This window comes from Bidens hawaiensis, unplaced genomic scaffold (assembly GCF_021521415.1).
Source record: "Bidens hawaiensis isolate Kalapana, Puna unplaced genomic scaffold, B.hawaiensis_p1.1 tig00001576_1, whole genome shotgun sequence".
Lineage (NCBI taxonomy): Eukaryota > Viridiplantae > Streptophyta > Magnoliopsida > Asterales > Asteraceae > Bidens > Bidens hawaiensis.
The window spans coordinates 643379-665711 of record NW_027491089.1 but is presented as its reverse complement, the minus strand read 5'-3'; the positions used below and the strand labels follow the sequence as shown (position 1 = coordinate 665711).

Here is a 22333-nt window from a genome sequence, read left to right as displayed (position 1 = left end):
CAACAAATGTTACTGAAATTGGTTAACAATCGATGGGTTAATTGAATTATAAACGAGTCGTGGGGTATACGCTTAAATCACACCCTATAAACGCGAACATTTGGATGATTGAATGGTTAGGGTTTGTAGGAGCTATAATTCCAAATCCATTGATACCAGAATCGTGATGTTTCGTTAAGAAACGAAGGTTTAATTGCAGATCTAAGATACGTTGTGACGGGTGGTCCATGGGACAACCCATAAGTGGTTTAAGGCTGTTAAAGTTCATGCGTTTAATCGGTTTATCTTGTTGCATTAGATGAGTACGTTTACTCATATACTTGCAGGTAGGAGAAGATAGAAGATGGAATTACAAAAACGTGGGCGAAGACGGCGAAGAAAACGGAGTTGAAACGAGAAAGATATGAAGAAAACAAGAACTTGAGCAAGTATTCCACCGTGGCCCACAGTCAACCCAGCTCAAAAACAACAGTTTACACCGTACCGTGGGTTCTTGGACCATCGTGGAGGCCATCATGGCCCACGGTGTGAACCGTGGGCCACGGTGAGGAGCTGTCGATACCGAAAATACTTGTTTATATTCCGTTTTTTGGTGTCTTTTAACATATCTTTTCATCCCAAACACCTTAGAGACGAATTGGGAGTCCAAGAACAATATTGTGGTGATTGTGATCATTAGATTGATGTTGGTGATTCATTCTTACTACCTAATTGATATGGTGATGAATCAAACGATGTGTAGCTAATTCTCTTTATGTTTTCCCTCGGATTGTAAGGTTTCTTTATGATTGTTAATTGAATGTTTATGAATTTCTGAGATAATAGTTTAATCTTATTGATTTCATTATTATGGTGTTATGAATTGATTGCTAATTTCTTAGTTTCTTGAATTCGTGTTCTAAACCGTCAATTCTTGGTTTATTATGTAATCGAAATTAATCGGGAGGGACTCGGGATTAGATAATCTAATTGATAGTTGAGTGATTACCTTGCATTTATAATCCAAGTACTTAGTCCACAATTATCACAATTGTTGCATAATCACGAACTATATACTTATTGTTCATCTCCGTTAAACATTCATGTTGACTTTTGTAGAAACCTGAAACCGAGGGAAGGCATACTTTCTCATATTGTTTAAACCTCGTTAAAGTGTTTTTAGTTCTTTTTGTTAATCAAACCAAGCAAACAAATCTGTGAAGTTATTTTCTGCATTTAGTTTAATATAGTTAAATTATAAAGCTACTCAGTAACACAGTTTCCACAAACTCCCTGTGATCGGTACCCACTTACCGCTATCTAATTAGTTGTATTTGGTTTATTTTTGAGTGAGTCTTTGACCTCACGTCAAATTTTGGCACCGTTTCCGGGGAGTAGTGCGCAACGTGTGTTAGCTTTAGTACTTTTTGTGTTATTTTCGGGTTTACGCTAGTTGTGTTAGTGGGCATGTACCTACAGGTGTATGCATACTAGAGGCTCTAACAGGTCATCACCGCTAGTAATTGATCCCGAGATTGACAGAACACTTCGAAGAAACCGAGTCTTACTTAGGGATAATAAGCTTCTTGGTTCTCCAACTGCATCAAACAACATGGATTCACCAGTTCCCACTTCGGGTCAAACAATCCCGACTACACCTCCACCAAACCCACTTCCACTAATCACTACTAATATACCTACAACATCAAGTGAAATCCAACCACCACCCACAACTGAACCCATCAATGCTCAATTCACCTATGCAACATCATCCACATTGCCACCTATTACCAACCTTTTTTCTAACTTTGGTGTGTCATCATCATCTCAACAACACCAACAACCACCCTTTCAACCATCACAATCAAGCTACCAATACCAACCACAACCTTTCATGCAACATTCAAGAACACAAGGTGACGGATACGGATATGGGTTTGACAATGAATTTGAAGGGTATGAAGTAGAAGGTTACTACATGGGAGGTGATGGAAGCAAAAGGGTAAATCCGGGAAATTTTGGTTATGGTCAATGGCATCAACCGGAACCGTTACAAGATTTTAATCGACAACAACCACCGCCGGTTATTCAACAACAACTACCATCAGTCCAACAAGCTCAACCACCAGTTCAACAAGCTCAACAACAACCACCAGTTTTTGATAATCAAGTTCAACCGCCACCGATTATTCAACAACCGCAAGGGAAACCATAAGATCAACAATTCCAACCGCAAATGCCCCAACCACAGTTTCAACAACAATATGCGCAGCCAAGGCCTGTTTATAGGCAAATGGGTCAACCAAGAGTACCAATGGGGGTACCAAGAAGGCATGCAAGAGAGATGGTAAGAGGGATTGAAACCCATTTCCGACCCATAATTACTAATAATCTGTCTCCGGTGGTTATCCCTCTCAATCATCAAGGGAGGACATTCGAGGTGAGAAAAAATTCACTTCAAAGTCTTCCGAAGTATAAGGGTCTAGCAACGGAGGAACATTACTTCCACTTGGAGGCATATGACTCCATTTGCAACACAATTGGGGGTCAAGGTTTTACATCGGATGAGGTAAAGTTGGTTCTATTTCAGTTTTCGTTGGAAGATAAGGAAATGAGATGGTTTTACACTTTTCCTTCCGCGTCTATTTATACTTGGGCCGAAATGCAACAAAGATTTTTGGAAGAATTTTACACGGCCCAAAAGACCAACGATGCGAGAAGAAGTTTGAGAACCTTTCAACAACAATTGGGGGAAATGTATCATGAAGCATTCGAGAGGTTCAATATGATGATTAAAAATTGTCCTCATCATGGTATTGCGCTTTGGGAATTGTTAAATGGGTTTCATGAAGGGTTGAGTATGGAGGATGAACGAGATTTGAGGTCGATTACTAATGGTACATTTGGTACCAATTACAAGCAAGATGATTGGGCGTATTTGGAACAAATGGCGGTTACCTCAAAGAGAAAGGCCCAAACCGGAAGAAGAGCAAGACCGGCGATTGGTAGACCGCAAGTGCAAGTCGTGGAAGAAGGAAATGTACAAACCACTAATCAAGTAATCAATGTTTGTACAAATTGTAACGAGTTGGGTCATGCAACGGAGGTATGTACAGTAGGTTAAGCACCGGTGGAAGAGGTGAATGCACTTCAATGGGGGAGGTGGTAGAAATTACAACATGAACTCCAACATCTACCACCCCGGGTTGAGAAATCACCCGAATTTTTGATATGGAAACCCGACCACTCAATCTAACCCGAATTCTCAAGGAAATCAAGGCAATTATGTTCCTCGCCAACAATATAATAACCAAGGTAATTTTCATGGCGGGAATAATCAAGGATTTCAAGGTCAAGGGGGTGGTGTTCAAAGTGGGTCAACGGGTCAAAGTTTATCTAGTGGAAATGAAGTTATGGAGATGTTTAAAGTGATGCAACAAGACATGCAAAGAAGAAATCAACTCGATGAAATTCGCATGCAAAAGGATGAGGTTCGTGACAAATCCATACAATCGTTGACCGCTCAAATGGGTCAACTTGCAACCGATGTGGCGAATTTGAAGAAAAATAGCTCGAGTTTAAAGAATGGGAACAACGTGCATATCAATGCAGTAAGTCTTTTACCTAATTTTGAAATTTCTAGTGCTAAAGTTGATCCAACACCACAATTTGTTGAGGGGGTGGTGGAAGATATTAGTGATAAGATTGAAAATGTGGTTAATTATGAAACAATTTTTCAAAATAACTCTGAATTAAACCGAATGAAACATCTTTTTGTGAAAATTGTTCTTGTGATAAATGTTTAAATGGCATATTAACCAAAATAAGTGATGAGAGGGTTGATAATAATACTCTCCCGAGTAAACTTCAAGACCCAAGAGTGCCCCTTTTATCAATCCAAATTGGTGAATTTAAAACTGATGGGGCACTTCTAGATCTTGGAGCTTGTGTTAGTATTATGCCCCGGTAGTTTATATGATCAGTATGAGTTTGGTCCGCTACAAAAAGTAAACACCACCGTGGTTTTAGCGGATCAAACCCATACACTTCCCCGAAGCATGATAATTAATGTGATGGTACATATGGAGGATTTTTGTTACCCAGTTGACTTTTTAGTACTTGATTATGCTAAAAATGTAACTAACACGCAACCCATAGTCATATTGGGTAGACCCTTTCTTGCCACTTCACTTGCAATGATTGATTGTGCTAAGGGGACACTAAGAATAAAGTGTGGGAATCGTGATAAACGACTGTTATTATTTGTAAATAATACTGACTCTTTTGTTGACAAGGAAAGCCTAAAGGCGGATTTTGTTAACAAGTGTGTATTCTTGAGCAAGGATCACACGAAAGTGGAGTGTTTTGTGATTGACAGGTCAGTTACGAATAAAGAAGTTGAGCATCAACAATGTGAGAAGGCGGTAGAAAAAGGTGGCCGACCAAGAAAGACGAAAATGAGACATCCACCTAACCAAAATGAACCAGGTGGAGGGTGAGGATGTTCGGGCCTGACCTTGGTTTTCCGGAAGACTGGCAACAGTTTCTTGAATAGAAGCGTGCTTATAACGAGAAAGCTGCACGGGAGTGGGTCAATCACCCACCTTGAATGTCATGAAAGCTTCAAAAAGGTGGTAATTGTACATTTTGTATATTTTAATTTTTATTTTGCATTATAATTTATAGTTTGTTTGTTATTAGTGGTAATTTAAGCTACCATCTTAGCAAAAACCAAGTGTGGGGAAATTCTTATGGATTTCTCTTCGACACTGTGTTGGGAACAACCCGCGGTTTTCATGGAAGGAAGTGGAGTTTTACTTAGTAGTGTCTTTGTTTTTATTTTCTCAAAACCATACATTGGGGACAATTTATCCCAAGTGTGGGATGGGGGGATTTTCTTTTTCAAAAAAAAAAAAACATAAAAAGAAATCTGAAACTTAAAATTTTTTTTTAAAGAAACCGGAAAGTGGTAAGATGGTGGGGTAAAGTTTTGGTCCCTTTTCATGGTCACAATTCCCTAAATAACATGTGCCTAGTTGTTTTTAAAAGAAGATTATGTAGTTTTCTAATCAAGGTTAGCATGCTTTCGGTGTAATAACTTGCATAACACGTTCGTTACACTTGAAAAATGAGAAAACAAGGATTGGTGAAATGGTTGATATTCTCCGATAGAACTTGTACAATTAGTGCATTTCGAGATCTTAGTGTGGCATGAGTGCAAAAGTGATAGAGGCACTTAGGTTAAGCCTCGTCTGGATAAGCGAGAGTGTGGGTACTGGGGGGTTGGGGCCTCATACATTATACATATGAGGATGGTTATGTGAGGGGCGGGGGGTTGGTTCCTTTAGAAAACTTTATTGGGCCTATTCTTTCATTTAATCAACCCCGGTGTTATATTGCGAAACGATCCGACTTAATTGGTTTTTATGCATTTGTTTTTAGTATTCGTCAATTAGTATTAAGCATTATGTTTACTATGCTTACAAAAAAAAAGTTTGTATTAGAGTTGCAATGTTTATGTATGCATGTTTATGTATTGAGTGATTAAAAAAAAGAAAAAAAAAGAAAAAAGAGAAGAAAAAAAAAGAAAGAGAAGTTAGTGATGTTTATAGTTGTATTTGATTGTTTACTTAGTTTGTTTGTAATAAGTCGGATCGGATCTCTTGAGCTAATTTTAATATTCCCTTCCATACCCTTACACTTGGCCCCATTACAACCCATTTTAAGACCTCTTGATTTGTATTCATGTCAATAAGCATTTACATAGGTGGAGATTTAATGATTGTACAAGCGTATGCGAGAAGAATTGATTAAATATGAAATGTATGGATGATCACCAATAAAAAGGTTAATGTGTAAATGTGTTATGTATAGGTAAAAACCGAAAGCATGTTAGGTTTGGTTAGAAATCTATGGTTTAAATGGAAAGTCAAGTGAACTAGTGCAACCGATAAAAACAAGGGAATAGGGTATGACTTGGGACCTTAACTGAACCGGTTTTGTGGTAAGATTGGTGGATACAAGTTGAATGTAATAAAAACTTTGTGTTGAGATGTTGCTTGAGGGCAAGCGACTGGCAAGTGTGGGAATGTGACGGGTGGTCCATGGGACAACCCTTAAGTGGTTTAAGGCCGTTAATGTTCATGCGTTTAATCGGTTTATCTTGTTGAATTAGATGACTACGTTTACTCGTATACTTGCAGGTAGGAGAAGATAGAAGATGGAACTACGAAAACGTGGGCGAAAACGGCGAAGAAAACAGAGTTGAAACGAGAAAGATATGAAGAAAGCAAGAACTTGAGCAAGTGTTCCACCATGGCCCATGGTCCAAACCGTGGCCCACGGTCAACCCAGCTCAAAAACAATAGTTTACACCGTACCGTGGGTTCTTGGACCACCGTGGAGGCCACCATGGCCAACAGTGTGAACCGTGGGCCACGGTGCGGAGCTGTCAATACCGAAAATACTTGTTTATATTCCGTTTTTTGGTGTCTTTTCACATTTCTTTTCATCCCAAACACCTTAGAGACGAATTGGGAGTCCAAGAACAATATTGTGGTGATTGTGATCATTAGATTGATGTTGGTGATTGATTCCTACAACCTAATTGATATGGTGATGATTCAAACGATGTGTGGTTAATTCTCTTTATGTTTTCCCTCAGATTGTAAGGTTTCTTTATGATTGTTAATTGAATGTTTATGAATTTCTGAGATAATAGTTTAATCTTATTGATTTCATTATTATGGTGTTATGAATTGATTGCTAATTTCTTAGTTTCTTGAATTCGTGTTCTAAACCGTCAATTCTTGGTTTATTATGTAATCAAATTAATCGGGAGGGACTCGGGATTAGATAATCTAATTGATAGTTGAGTGATTACCTTGCATTTATAATCCAAGTACTTAGTCCACAATTATCACAATTGTTGCATAATCACGAACTATATACTTATTGTTCATCTCCGTTAAACATTCATGTTGACTTTTGTAGAAACCTGAAACCGAGGGAAGGCATACTTTCTCATATTGTTTAAAACTCGTTAAAGTGTTTTTAGTTCTTTTTGTTAATCAAACCAAGCAAACAAATCTGTGAAGTTATTTTCTGCATTTAGTTTAATATAGTTAAATTATAAAGCTACTCAATAACACATTTTCCACAAACTCCCTGTGATCGGTACCCACTTACCGCAATCTAATTAGTTGTATTTGGTTTATTTTTGAGTGAGTCTTCGACCTCACGTCACGTTGACCAATTGGTGTTCTTGACGATTTTGACTTTGACCCATGAGTCAAAGTCTGGATAAGACTGAGTCAATTCGTTAATGTTAAAATAACGAATCAGGTGATTCGTCACACACCAATTCGCTATGTGCAGATAACGAAACAGAATAGCCAATTCGTTATATATTTAGATAACGAACCAGTTAGTTCGCTACTCGCCATTCGCTATGTTACGATGACGAACCAGAATAACGAATCAGCTAACGAATCACATGATATTCAGATAACGAGTTTAGATGACGAATCAAATGACGAATCGGTTAACGAACCAGATCACAAAAGATAACGAATTATCTAATGAATTAGGCTTAATTTGTTATAGAGAATGGGTTAACGAATTAGAAAATAATTTAAAATCCTAAGGAAAATGTGTTAAGACAGTTAATGGAAATATTTTTTTTCCAAGCTAGGGACTACTGCCCCTTGGACCCCGCTACGGGCTGCTGCCCCTAGAACCCCGCTGCCAGGGGCGCTGCCCCCGAACCCCATTAATTGAGGGTAATAATTAAGACTAGAAAGACGATATGAGTAGTGATAGTTAATTGATACATGTAATTGTTATACAGTTAGTCGTGCACAGCTCAAGAAAGGAATAACCATGAACGGTGAACGTAACCACATTCAGGTGAGTTTCTAGCCCCATTTCCTTGTTATGTTTTCGGGGTTGTGTGTATACTCGATGTGATAGTTAATACACTTACCTTAAGTGGTAAGTGTATGCCATGTATGATTTATATGTTAATTATGTATATCTTGAATGTGAACGGAAGCTTGTCGGTACGTGAACGATCTTCGGATATTGCACGTATGGACAAGGGAGGTATGTATATAATAATAGATGGATGTGTATGATAGATATATGTACAACATATGAATATGTTTGAATGAGTAAAGAATGTATATGTATGTTACGGGTATGTAAAGACAGAATGTACGAAGATGAAGAATTAAGGGATCAGACCCTAATAATATCTGAGATAGAGAAGAATTGGATCAGAACCTAATAATATCTGAGATAGAGAAGTAAAGAGGGATCAGACCCTAATAATAGCTGAGATAGACAAGAAAGGGATCAGACCCTAATAATATCTGAGATAGACAAAAGAAAGAGGGATCAGACCCTAATAATATCTGAGATAGAATGAACAGTACTTATATAGTATGAAAGTAATAAAGTATGATCGTATGTATGAAATTACGTAATGGAAGTAAATTAGTAAGTAATTACTATGTGTCTTCGGATGCGTAATTGAAGGTAAGTATATGTACTGTATGATGTATGATTAACTAGAACTCACTCATCGTAGCTGAATTTTAGTATGCACGCATGTGAGTAGAATGAGATAGCTGGCTTGAGCGGGGACACATGGCAGAAGAATAAGAATCTGACATCTGAAGACTAGACTGATGATGTTTTATATTTAATGTTTTAATGTTGAAAGACAAGAATATTTTAAGACAAGTTATGGTTTATTATTGTAATGTTATGAAAGTTTATATTCCGCGTAAATTTTTAATTAACTCTGATATTTAGAACTGTGTTTATGAGTAAATCCAACACCAAATGTAGGGTACCGATAACGGGGCCTTACAATCAATCTCTCTGTATATGCAATCACAGTGTTAGGGTTAAACGCACACACGAACCGAACACGAACACGAAAGCAATAATAAAACACGAGGATTTAACGTGGTTCGGTCTAAACTGACCTACGTCCACGGCTGGCAACTAGGTATTTCTTATATTGAGTGACAATGATTACAAGTGCATAGCATTGTTTAAATAGAGACTAGCCTAGGGTTTGTAAATTATTGAGAAAGAAATCTAAATCGGGTCGGGCTTCGGTCTAGCCACCCTACACCTGTCATCCCTTTAGACTTCAAATAATAAACCGGGCCAACAAGGCCTACGAACCCAACAATCTCCCACTCGGAGGCCTTGAGTACTCTCGTCTGCACTTCTGTTATACTTTTGTAATCTAAACATCTTCTAGTTGCCACCGCCTTCTCATCAATTAACCTGAAGTCCCATTGAAGCTCACCGGAGCTCCAACACGTCAGTCACGGCTAAAACTGCCCTTGACCCGTTCTCTGTCCCTACCGGCTCCCATTGAAACAAACTACCAGATTCTGGATATCCTGAGAACAAACACTCTCCATATTCAGCAAGTAATCCACTAGAGACTTTTACAGCTGGAATACTGGTTTTCTTAATCCACTGTCGACCTAGAGCTGTTACTGAAACACGACCTGTGCTCCCAGTGTCATGATGTTCTTTGACTGATTTAACCTTCCTAGCTCGTTCATCCTGAATCTTCACTTTGGCTCTGGGTTTGTTACTTGCAAAACGAACCTTCTTCTGCCCATGAGATTCTGTGAACCGGACTTTGTCCTTCACCAAAACTGAATTCACTCCTTTCGGTGACATATAGACCATATACAACGAACCCGTTTTCTTGCCACGGGCAACCAAGAGATTCCCTTTTACTACTTCCCACTGCCCATTCCCGAACTTAACATCGTGCCCGTGGTCATCCAACTGCCCAACTGATATCAAACGTTTCTTTAAACTTGGAATAACCCTCACGTCTTTCAAAGTCCAAGAAGTACCTGCTGAAGTTATAAAATCAACATCTCCCATACCCGTAACCTCTAGAATATCATCCATTTGCAAGTTGAACCTTTCCAAAATCCCCAACCTTAAGATTCTTCATCGTTTCACTACAGTGAGTGGCATGAAATGATGCACCAGAATCCATCACTCAAGCATCAACATTACCCTCAACACTAAGAATTAAAAACTCATCACTAGTGACCCCGTCATCTGTGTCGTCTTCTGTAACGTTCACCTCTTTCTTACCATTCGGATACTGATTCCTGAAGTGTCCCTTCTCTTTACAACCCCATCATTCAATATCTTTGCGAGTCCTAGACTGACTCCCCTTCATGCTCCCACTGCCTTGTTGTTTTCACCTACCTCTACCTTCTATGACTAATATATCACTTGATGATTCACCTGAATTTATGCGTCTTGAATCTTCTGCAAGAATCAAATCCCGAATCCTATAAAAAGTAATTTTTGTAGACGAACTACAAACCGCAGTCACTATTTGTGACCAACTGTCGAGCAAAGAGGATAACAACAAAAGACCTTGAACTTCATCATCAAACTTAATGCCGACTGACGCTAAGCTGGAGAGATTCGAATTAAGATTATTGATATGCGTTGTAACTGACCCAATCTCTTTCATTCTTGTTGTCACTAGCTCTCGGATAAAATAGACCTTATTCGCTGCCGAAGGCTTCTCATACATGTTGGATAGTGCCTCCATTATACCACTGGCTGCGGCTTCTTTCATGACGTTAAACGCCACATCTTCTGACAAGGACAGTGTAATACAAGCCCTAGCTTTCTTTTCTAACTTCTTCCACTCTGTTTCTGACAACTTTTTTAGTTTTTCATCCTCAAACACTACATCCAAGTCTTTCTGACAAAGTAGCGCTTTAATCTGCATCTTCCACCAACCAAAATTCTGTCCGTCAAACTTCTGTATCTAAAACATTTCCGTCTTCTGCCATGACAATGAATAAAACGAAAAACTGGATAAAAGCAAAGACATACACAACAACACGAGCCTGAACTTAACAATTCTTCTACTGAACTTTGTTAAACAGTCAACTTATTTAAACGCAGCGGTATAACAAACTGAAAATCAGAAACTGAAACTTTAAACTGAAATGAGAAAACCTAATAAATGCGATTGACACTGGTTCTTGGTTTCTTTGATGTTCAATCTGATTAACAACAGTTCTTCACAAAATAGGATCTTGATTCAACGTTCTGGACTTTCACTTCTGCTTGAACCCTTACGGCTAAACGGCGACATGCAGTGGTTATACTGGTGGTATTAAACAGAATTTTGGCACGACGGAACCCTATCATCGGGGAGGCATAGACTGCCGACTTCATCATCTTTCAAAACAGATGCTCCACCAAACAAAGGTCGGTGCATGGAAAAATCCCTAACCGACCGTGACGGCGACCAACCGAATATGACGGAACCCTAGCTCCGACTTCAGGTGCAGCGGCAACGAGCGGAATTGGTTCAACGTGTTGTCTTGTGATCCAAACCTAAGCTCTAGATACCACTTGTTAGGGTTAAACGCACACACGAACCGAACACGAACACGAAAGCAATAAACAAACACGAGGATTTAACGTGGTTCGGTCTAAACTGACCTACGTCCACGGGTGGCAACTAGGTATTTCATTTATTGAGTGACAATGATTACAAATACATAGCATTGTTTAAATAGAGACTAGTCTAGGGTTTGTAAATTATTAAATAAGAAATCAAAACCGAGCCAGGCTTCGGTCTTCGGTCTGGCCACTCTACACCCATCAGCCCTTTAGACTTCAAATAATAAACCGGGCCAACAAGGCCTACGAATCCAACACACAGATCATTGATTGACAAATTTATAAATATAGCAAATAATTTGTAGAAATGCCCGTGATTCTTCAAATCTTCAAACTAGTAATCAAATGTAATTTCGATTCTACACACATGTGTTCTGAAGGAAAAGGACCGGACAAGAACCGAAGACGATCGATGACTGAGAAACAAGAAAAATCGGCACTACTACAGAACATGTTCCTTAGAAGCGGTTTTTGGGTACCTTAAAAGCGGTTTTGGACCGCTTCTAAGCTCATCGCTTCTAATGAATTTTTAGTTTCGTTTGAAGCGGTTTTGTTTATTCAGATTTGTTTTGAAGCGGGAAATGCTTTGAAGCGGTTTTTCTCTTCGACTCGTTTCGACAAGGCTTTATAAAACTCATATCATTTAGTTTTTTTTCGGCTGAGATATAAATGAACAAAATAAAGTACAAACATGAACAAAATAAAGTACATGGATTAATAAAAATGAAGTACATGGATTAATGAAAATGGTGCCAGTTCATCAATCAGCGTCAACATGTATGCCGTCATGGTGGTCTAGTCTTAGGTATGTAGTAGTGTCATCAACTACACTGAACCACATCGCACCGCACACACACCTCTAATCTATATGTACACATATATATATATATAATACTAGTAGGCGTGCCCGCGCGTTGCGGCGGGGGTTAAATGAGGATTATGTCGGTATGAGTAAGGTTTGCGACGGAGACGGAAAGGTGATGGCAGCAGTACGGTTTGCGACGGTACCGTAGTTTTCTATATGTTAATGCAACATATGCTAATGTATGTTGAAACAACCTTACACAACTTTGAAAGCTCGTAACGTTTCACTCATAACATGGTTTGACTTGAATTTCTTTTATCAGTTTATTATATTTTTGAGATCAACATGCTGCCAAACTGCCATAGGCATTTTTTCTTGAATTATCATAAAATCAACATCAATTAGCATACTATTCAAGACATAATCAAGCAAGCTTTGAAAATGTTTCTGTTTCGGTACAGTTCCAAACTGCATTTGTTTCGGTTTGGTTATTGCGACCCTTACTTCAAAGGGATTGCCTGTTTATGTTATATTTATTTGGTTTAAAAAATTTTTGGTTTCGGTTTCTGTTTCCTTTCGGGTTGCAACCTCATAGTGATCGTTGCTTCAAAGGGGATGCCTGTTTAATTTCAAACTGGTTTTGTTTTGGTTCGGTTCATTCCAAACCGACTCTGTTTGAGTTCGGTTCCAACGGTTGGGTGAACCCGAACAAGAGGATCACCTGAATGTTTAAGATTCCACAATCACCATAGCGACCCTAACTTCAAATGGATCAAGATAATTTGTCTATTGTTAATAGTAAAGCAAACTATTTAGAGCAATTAGTTCATTGTCCTTTTGTAAGTGCAACTCCTTTTTAACTTTCTAGTTTTTATCCAAGAGTGAGTTGTGTAATCTCGTGTATACTTGGCGAAACATCTAGCAAGGTGAGTTGTAGATGAATACATACAAAGTTCTGATGCATGCCATTAGATTTTAAAGACGACTCGTACTGATATATACGTGTAAATAGCACCGGTTTTATGTGCACCTAAGCACTGAATTTCAGTATTATGAGTCATGAGTATATTAAAAACTCGAAAAGTAAACGCTAGGATCACCTGAATGTTTAAGATTCCACAATCACCATAGCGACCCTAACTTCAAATGGATCAAGATAATTTGTCTATTGTTAATAGTAAAGCAAGCTATTTAGAGCAATTAGTTCATTGTCCTTTTGTAAGTGAAACTCCTTTTTAACTTTCAAGTTTTTATCCAAGAGTGAGTTGTATAATCTCGTGTATACTTGGCGAAACATCTAGCAAGGTGAGTTGTAGATGAATACATACAAAGTTGTGATGCATGCCATTAGATTTTAAAGACAACTCGTACTGATATATACATGTAAATAGCACCAGTTATATGTGCACCTAAGCACTGAATTTCAGTATTATGCGTCATGAGTATATTAAAAACTCGAAAAGTAAATGCTAGGATCACCTGAATGTTTAAGATTCCACAATCACCATAGCGACCCTAACTTCAAATGGATCAAGATAATTTGTCTATTGTTAATAGTAAAGAAAACTATTTAGAGCAATTAGTTCATTGTCCTTTTGTAAGTGCAACTCCTTTTTAACTTTCTAGTTTTTTATCCAAGAGTGAGTTGTATAATCTCGTGTATAATTGGCGAAACATCTAGCAAGGTGAGTTGTAGATGAATACATACAAAGTTGTCTTTAAAACAACTCCTAAATGTTGTTCAATATTAGTATTTTGGCTAACCAGGCTCAGGTTGACACAGAATAACAGTTTTCTAAATGCATCATGTTTTCTAACGGTTACCGAAATACAAAAACTGAAATTTTCAGATTTTGGTTCAACCCAAAACTGATCCAAACCGACTCATACACAGTCACAAAAACCTCATTTGTTCTATTTTGGTAAAAATATTTCAAGCTCAAGTAAGAAAACTAAAACCAAACCATACATGAAAACCGAAACCGAACGCTGTTTAAATACAAACTCGGGATTTTTCAGATTTTGGTTCAACCCAAAAATGATCCAAACCGACGCATACACATTCACAAATACCTCATTTGTTCCTTTTGTGGCAAAAATATTTCAAGCTCAAGTAAAAAACTAAAACCAAACCGAACCCATTGTGAAAATCGAAACCGAACGGTTTCCAAAATACAAAAACGGAATTTTTCAGATTTTTGTTCAGCCTAAAACTGATCCAAACCGACTATAATACATATTCACAAATACCTCATTTGTTCTTTTTTGGAAAAAGATTTTCAAGCTCAAGTAAAAAAACTAAAACCAAATCAAACCAAACCTATTGTGAAAACCGAAACCGAACGATTTCTAAAAATATAAAAACTAAAATTGTCAGATTCTTGTTCAGCCCGAAACTGATCCAAACCGACTATTACACATTCCTAAGTATGATGTCAACCAAATAGAACCCACAATTACATCTTCATTTCATAAGATGTAATATAAGATAAAACTATGGTCTACACAACAGGCTTTAATGGTATGAACCAGAATATGGTAGTTGGATATGCTACAAAATGATCACCAAGTAATAACCAGTTTTTGGTGTTTGGAAACACCAATAAAAAACTCTAATTATTTAGGGTCAATATAATAATATGTTAACAACTATGGTTTTGACCGAATTTTCATGTGATTATGATTCTTGTAATTAAAAGGTTTTTCTTATCATTTACACCCGTCTGTTCAGTTCGTAACAAAAATTTACAAATCAATTATTTAAACACAAAGGAAGAGGAACTTACTTATTAATACATGTACAACTATGAATCAGTGAATTGAGCCCTAGAATTTGTTGTTAAGGGCAAGAATCAAGAAAGTATTATTAGCTTGAACAAAATCAAAAACCCACAATCTTCACATGTGGGTATTTCAAGGATTTGTTGTTTAGGGCAAGAATGAATCAGTGAGTCCTAGAAATTGATGATTAGGGCAACAATCAAGAAACTATAATTAGCTTCAATAAAATAAAAAACCCACAATCTTAGCATATGAAGTCGGAATTGTCAATTAACAAACAAACGAAATTGTTGTTATACCTAGATGAAGGAGGAGATGTCGAGGATTTGAAACTGGAAAGTGTCTCGGTCGTTGCTTAACTTCACACAGACTGTGGGAATATATGCAAGTGGAGGAAGTGGCAAGTGAAGGGATCTGCAACGTAATAGCAATGAATGGAGCAATTAACTACACCATTAAAACAATGAATGAGGATGATCAATAACGTCGTGGGATTGAAGTTGATTCTCGCTTGGTATTAAGTGCAGGCGGTGATTAAGATAGCTATGAATACAAGAGCGTCTCAGTACATGAAAGGGTGCCTATCTCTATTATAATTTATAATGTAATACGAATACATATATCCAAACACTTGACACAACTAAAAAAATAAGCAAAAACACTTTTTTAAAGATAAAACTCAATTCATACCTCATAAATGTGTGTATTAAAAGCTTGGATGAGAGTAATAATGGAGGTTGATTAATTTGAGAAGGTGTATTAAATTCAAATTCACGCATGGAAGGGTGAATGAGAGTAATAAATGTGAACCATTTTCCATGTAGCCGTTTGGAGGGGCATTTGGGTTTCAAATTCTCGCAGACAAGGAAGCTTTGAAGCGGTTTTTAAAAGAAAAACCGCTTCTAACGGGAGAAAGTGAAGATTTAAAGCGGTTTAAACGTAGAGTGCTGTAAATCAATAAGTTTGTACCGCTTCTAAACTATATGTTTTATAGTAGTGCTGGTTACAGTTACGGTTCTAATTTACGGGGGGTGATTGTTGGTTATTCTGGACAGTATTCATAAATCGATGAATATGGAATGATCTAAGTTGACAAGTTGGTTTAGTTTACTAATTGTAATGTAATTATTATGCTAATGTCTTGGTCACCAAGTTAAGGTCAAATCTATAAATTTGACATTGATTAGAGGATTTAGATGTGTAATCAACAAATAATTATTTTAAGAAGTGGTCGAATTGGTTTATCTTGCAAAAATAAAGTGTTTGGCTGGTCCTATGCCTAGAAAAGTTATAGCTTGACTCGATAAAACTCAACTACATTTTGACTCTAACCAAATTGATTTGTAACCCGTTTCGACCTGAACTAAGTTGATACATATTTATTTTTTTAAACAGCCAATTTATACCCTAACTCATTTTGTTTAGAATCATTTTGATTTTAATCCATTTATGACACCAGCATACCCACCTGGTTTGTCATACCTACATTTAACCAAACCAATATGCAAAGATTTTAAAATGCACTTGAGAAACTTATCACATCTATACCTAACTATGTTTTAGTTTGTATTTAATTTAGAGTATGCAGATATACGTGTCGATGACTATTTTTTTTTTTTATTTCGAGAGTATCAATCCCAACTTATCCAGCTACCACATATAAGCTATTCTCACATATAGTATTATATTTTAATTTAAATTAAAGTTAAATTTATTTTTCTTTTTTTACGTCTGGCTGAGCCAACATTTGTAACTTCAGTATAAGGTTAATCATTTTCTTATCTGTGACATATTCAAAATTCTACCAATTTTAGTCTCACCCGACTAATCTCTATTAATTTTTTTTAAGAAACATATATATTTTAAGATCATTGTTTAAATGTGAGATAATGGTAATTTGTATTCTATATGTGTATATAATTACGAGAAAAGAATATTTATATGTAGTATAATTAATATTCGAATGTTAAAAAATGTTCTATTCCACCGACTTTGTCAACACATGACACTACAGAAACAAAAAACAAACTATATATATATATATATATGAAATATCCATCCTAGTTCATACGTTGTATTTGGTCATGGTTGATGGCTGTTGAAAACAAATAATTTTGACAAAAAAAAAATGAATTTTTTAGTAGGAGAGAGTGAGAGACTAATTAAAATATTACAGAAGTATTATTTTAGTACCATGATGTGTAGAAACTTGATCGCCAGTAAATGTTTTTAACTATTATAATCAAGAAAGTAATTGTTAATGTAGCCAATTTGAGCGCATTATACGCACTAGAATGGCTAGGTCAAAGTTGATGGGCTTAGTTCTTCATCATATTAGCCTATAAATACCATAAAGATTATGCACATTTCATTGCAACGACATCTATTTTCCCCTCACAGATTTTCTTTGAAATTAACTGATCATGTCGTCTGCTATTGTCCAGGTTGAGATCCCTTCCAAATTTCCTGCCGACAAAATTTTTAAAACTTTGAGTGATTTTGATAACATCGCACCTAAGATTAAGCCTGAAGTTTTCAAATCGATTGAGACAGTTGAAGGAAACGGAGATGTTGGAACAGTAAAGATCTTCACATTTGGTGATGGTAAGAAATCACACTCATCCAAAATCACTAATTATTTATTTATATTTTTTTTCATGAATTATACTTAAAAGTTAATATATTTTGAAACTAATAGTTCTTACTTTTTATCCACTACAGCCGTACCATTCACAACCGGAAAATATAAGGTTGATGCATTAGATGTAAGCAATCATAGCTTTAGCTACTCGTTCGTTGAGGGTGACATCTTGATGGGCATATTAAACTCAATTAGCTATACTGTTAAGGTTGTGCCTTCTTCAGACAGAGGAAGTGTGTTTACACAAACTGTTACTTATAATTACAAAGGTGATGAGAAATTGTCAGAGGAGATTCTTAAGAAAGAGAAAGAAACACACGAGGAGACCTACAAGGCAATTGAGGCTTACGCCGCTGCTAATGCTTAAACTTATTAAAGATCTCAACCTACGTGTTTCGCTTTTCACTTTTCAATGTGGTTTGAAATAATGGACAAGGTTCAAGTTGTATGATTGTTCTACCATGTTTTGGTTTGATGTGAGAAAAATGACGATTGAGTGATTTTAAAATAATTTGTACTGAGTTTATGATGAAATTATTTTCTTGATCAACATATATTTTCTTCAGTTTACTTTTTATATGTTGAATGTGATTGAATCTTATTTATTTTCGGAAGTGGTTCTCTATTAATAAGGAATTTTTGCTATACTCATATCATTTGTTAACAATGAAGGGTTTTAAGGAGCCGGCCAAGTTACTTGTCTGTCTGGATATTTGAGTTTGAATCCTCCTGAGTCAAACACTCAAAACTCAAATTTAATAAATTCAACGGACAACTATATCCTTATAATATAATAAATAAAAACATAATTGTGTCGAGTGACACCTGTTTAGACTAAGGGTAGTGGAGCGCGGATGGCTGGGTGCGGCTGACGTGGCCGCCGTGCACACCACGACCCCTAGACGTGGATGGGGCGTGCCGCGTGGACAGAAGCCGGGGAGCTAACCGCGGGAGTGAATAGATCCGTTGAGAGTGTGGGAAGGCTCAAAGAGCCGTTGGAGGGCAAAAATTTTAATTTTTTTTAATTACAAATCCTACTACTTCCACTATAAATAACCCCATTTTATAAAAATAACACACCATTCTCACTTCCTTTCTCTCTACTAATTTAATAAACCTCCCTAAATTTCTCAAATTTAAAACCATGTTGGGCTCGGTTTTGGTAATATCAACACACAACGAACCAGAGCTGGCTAAACTCGCAGAACGATCCCACAAAAGTAAGGGAAAAAACCGGAGAAGCGAGATTGGTGAAGCTCGAGATACAAGTTAGGAACTGTCACACCCCGACCAAAGGCGGCGGAACATGCCGGGGTGCAACCGATTGCCCAAATACACAAAACACTATTTAAAGTGACAATATTTAATCAACTCTTTTTTATTTCAACAAATCAATAAACAACACATCTCGTTCACACATACAAGTTGAATACAAGAAACATTTATATTGTTCGTTTCACTAATACCCTAATAGTCTTGGTAACGTTTTTCATCAAGTCCTCGAGTCAACAAAAGTCAAACCTGTAACATTTCATAAAATAAAGTTTGTCAACACAAAGGTTGGTGAGTAATTCATAAGTTTGAGCATATAAGTATATAGTAATAAAAAGCCACAAAACTTGTATACAAAACAATAAATAAAAGCTATAAACTTGGATAAAATAGTTAACGCTAAACAAGTTAGCGACACCTAGCTATAAGGGGATGCCAAATAGTCTAGGATTTTATTGACAATTGCTAAACACATTAACACCACCTAGCTACAAGGGGTTGCCAAGTAGTCTAGGATTTTATAGTTATCGTTAATTGCATTACGTTAACGACACCTTGCCATAAGGGGTTGCCAAATGGTCTAGGATTTATAGTTCCACCATCCAAAAGCGATAAACACATAAGCATGTAAGCATAGAACACCAAATCGAGCAATCATTTAAGTAAAGTATAAAATCACGTTTGTGGGTTTAAGATTCAAGTAAATAAAGCATTTAGTTTGATAAGTATGAAATGTCACCCCAAAACGAAAGATGGAAAAAAGGGGTATGAAAGTACTCACCTCGATTGATGAACCGATAAATAAATAGATAAATAAATGAAGCTCGAACGGTAAACGAACAGATCCGACTTGAAACGATAAACACCTTAGCTAAAATAAATAATGTAATATATATTAATGAACTTGAAACCATAATGAAACTATATTGGAAACAATGAACGATGAGGTTCGGTTGTTAATCGGGTTACCGATTAGTTTGTTAACGATTAGGGACTCGTACTTAATTGATAACTAAATAAAAATAATATTATTTTATTGGGGCTTTTAAATAACTAAACCAATATTAAATAGAAACAAGACGATTTTAAATCAAGAGTTCGGTTTTTATAAAAATGAATTGATAATAAAGCTTATCATAATATTATTAAAGATAAAGATAGTAAGGATAATAATGACTTTAAAAATATGTTATATATATATATACACACATATATATGGATATATAAGATAATAATAATAACAATAACTATTTCTAATAATATTAATATAGTATAATAATTATAACAATAATTATTATTAATAATACTAATAGTAATAAAAGAATAAAATCTTGGTATTAATTTAAAGTGTTGTTGATAAAAATAGTAATAATAATAAGTAATATTTATAGTAAATAATGATACCATACGCGATGTTGGTTCAATTTCTAGACGAGTTCACAAAATAACTATATTAATATTATTGCTAGTAATTAATGATAAAATATGATTTTAATAAATAATAATAATATGACCTTTAATAATATTAATATCAACTTTATTATTTATAATAATAATGATAATAATAATAATATTATCAATTAATAAATATAAAAGTAAGTTATACAAAATAATACTAATAATAATCTTTACATAGAAATGTTAGTATTAATAATAATAAAATTTTGTTAAGTATAAAAATAACATCGAAACCGGTCTAGAATGAGACCCGAACCCGTGACCTATAGTTCAACAACTTATGTACAAACCAACCGAACCAAGATAACAATTGTAATTAAACCCATAAGAAAATTTATATATCCATTACCCGGGTGTTAATCTTTTCCCCATTTCAAAACAACTTCGTACCCATTTCACTCATTTCAAAGAATATAATCGCAAAATAAAACCGAATATTGACAATCTAGATCTAATAATTTATATGCGAAAATCGATAGCCCCAAAGCCCAAATTTATTTACCTATTAGATATGCATATGCTCGTGGCTCTACACAGGGAAGAGAACGAGCCGAGAGCTAACGAACTATGCTAGATTTGGACACAAAAGAAGCCGACAACAGCTCCGGATGAAAAGGGCAAGTGGCGGTGGTGATCTGCGGTGACCCGAGGAGGTAGCGGCCGGAATGGAACTCGCCGGAAAAGCGGATTCGCCGGAAAGGAGTTGCAGACGGACGGACGGAGGCAGGGGGCAGAGAGGGAGATGGAGCAGAACGAGAGAGAGAGAGTACAACGAGAGCGAGAAAGACAGCGGAGCACGGCGGCCGGCTTTCCGGTCGCCGGAAAAACGAAACGAAGGGGAAGGGGATTCGGTTTGGGTGAGGAGGACCAAGGGAGAGGGTGGTCGGAGATCGGTGGTGGTGCTTTGGAGTCGCCGGAGCTCGGGTTCGCCAGAAAACGGCTACAAGGTGGGGTGGCGGCCGGATGTAGTGGAAGGTGGTGGCGGCGGCCGGAAAAAGAGAGAAGAAGATGAGGGTTGGGAAGTTATTATATATTTTCAAAAACACCCCCTTAACTTCAATCAAGTTTACATACTAGTTTAAAGGTTCTCAAAAGCTTATAACGAGTTTACGAAAATCCGTTTGAACCCCTTAAGTTTTCTTAACTACACTATATTATGACAAACACCGATTTATTTAAGATCGAGGTATATAATAATACTATATAATAATTAAATAAGGTTCTAAAAAAATGTTGAGTCGGTTTTACATAATAAAAGTTTACAAAACGAATATAACTCGAGACTCAAATTTGACGAATGTCACAGGAATTGTCAAGTAGCCTCCTCTCGTTTGGTGAAGCTCGACATACAAAAAACTGGTTTAAGAGTTAGGCTTTTCTAGCCAAAGACTCTAGCCACCTATCGGCATCCGATCAAGCGATAATGGAGGAAGAAAAAGATCCTATTCGGAAGGAATTGGCAAAAAAAAACGCTATTTTTATGTATTTTAAATTATGTTTTTATTTTCCTTTTTATTTATGTTTTAATTAAATATTTTAGTTTAGTATTTTTGTGTTTAACAAAAAAAATCAATCAAGTCCCGGATCACCTGGAACACTACACCCTCTAGGGCTTGATCATGTGCCACGTTAGCGCATACGTGGCGTAAATATATTGAATCATTTAGGGTTGGATCAAACCCCACTACCCTTAGCCTTAATTGGCCTATATTTGTGTCATTAAAACTATTTTTGTTCATTCTTTGAAATCCAATATGTCTAATTAAATTAAGTTAATTATATAGATTAGAAAATTAAGAATCATAGTTAATAACTATGTAACCGGAAATATTACAAATTTCAAAATAGGTTGCATATTTAATGTATTTTATTAACGCTTTGAAAGTATTGTGTATTGAATATACTATGTTCTT

General features: G+C 36.3%; 1 protein-coding gene across 1 annotated transcript; it reads left to right on the top strand.

Moving 5' to 3' along the window:
* The first annotated feature begins 17412 nt into the window (after positions 1 to 17412).
* LOC143588532 (root allergen protein-like) lies at positions 17413 to 18224 on the top strand. Its single transcript, XM_077069512.1, has 2 exons — positions 17413 to 17653; positions 17771 to 18224. The coding sequence occupies exons 1-2, from the start codon at positions 17473 to 17475 to the stop codon at positions 18055 to 18057; spliced, it is 468 nt and encodes a 155-aa protein (XP_076925627.1). The 5' UTR covers positions 17413 to 17472; the 3' UTR covers positions 18058 to 18224.
* Positions 18225 to 22333: the final 4109 nt, after the last annotated feature.

Bases quoted from the DNA above. Each gene is read 5' to 3' on its own strand.
- LOC143588532 (XM_077069512.1), top strand. From the start codon at position 17,473: ATGTCGTCTGCTATTGTCCAGGTTGAGATCCCTTCCAAATTTCCTGCC. The intron at 17,654-17,770 runs GTAAGAAATCAC...TATCCACTACAG, and splicing joins GATCTTCACATTTGGTGATG to CCGTACCATTCACAACCGGA.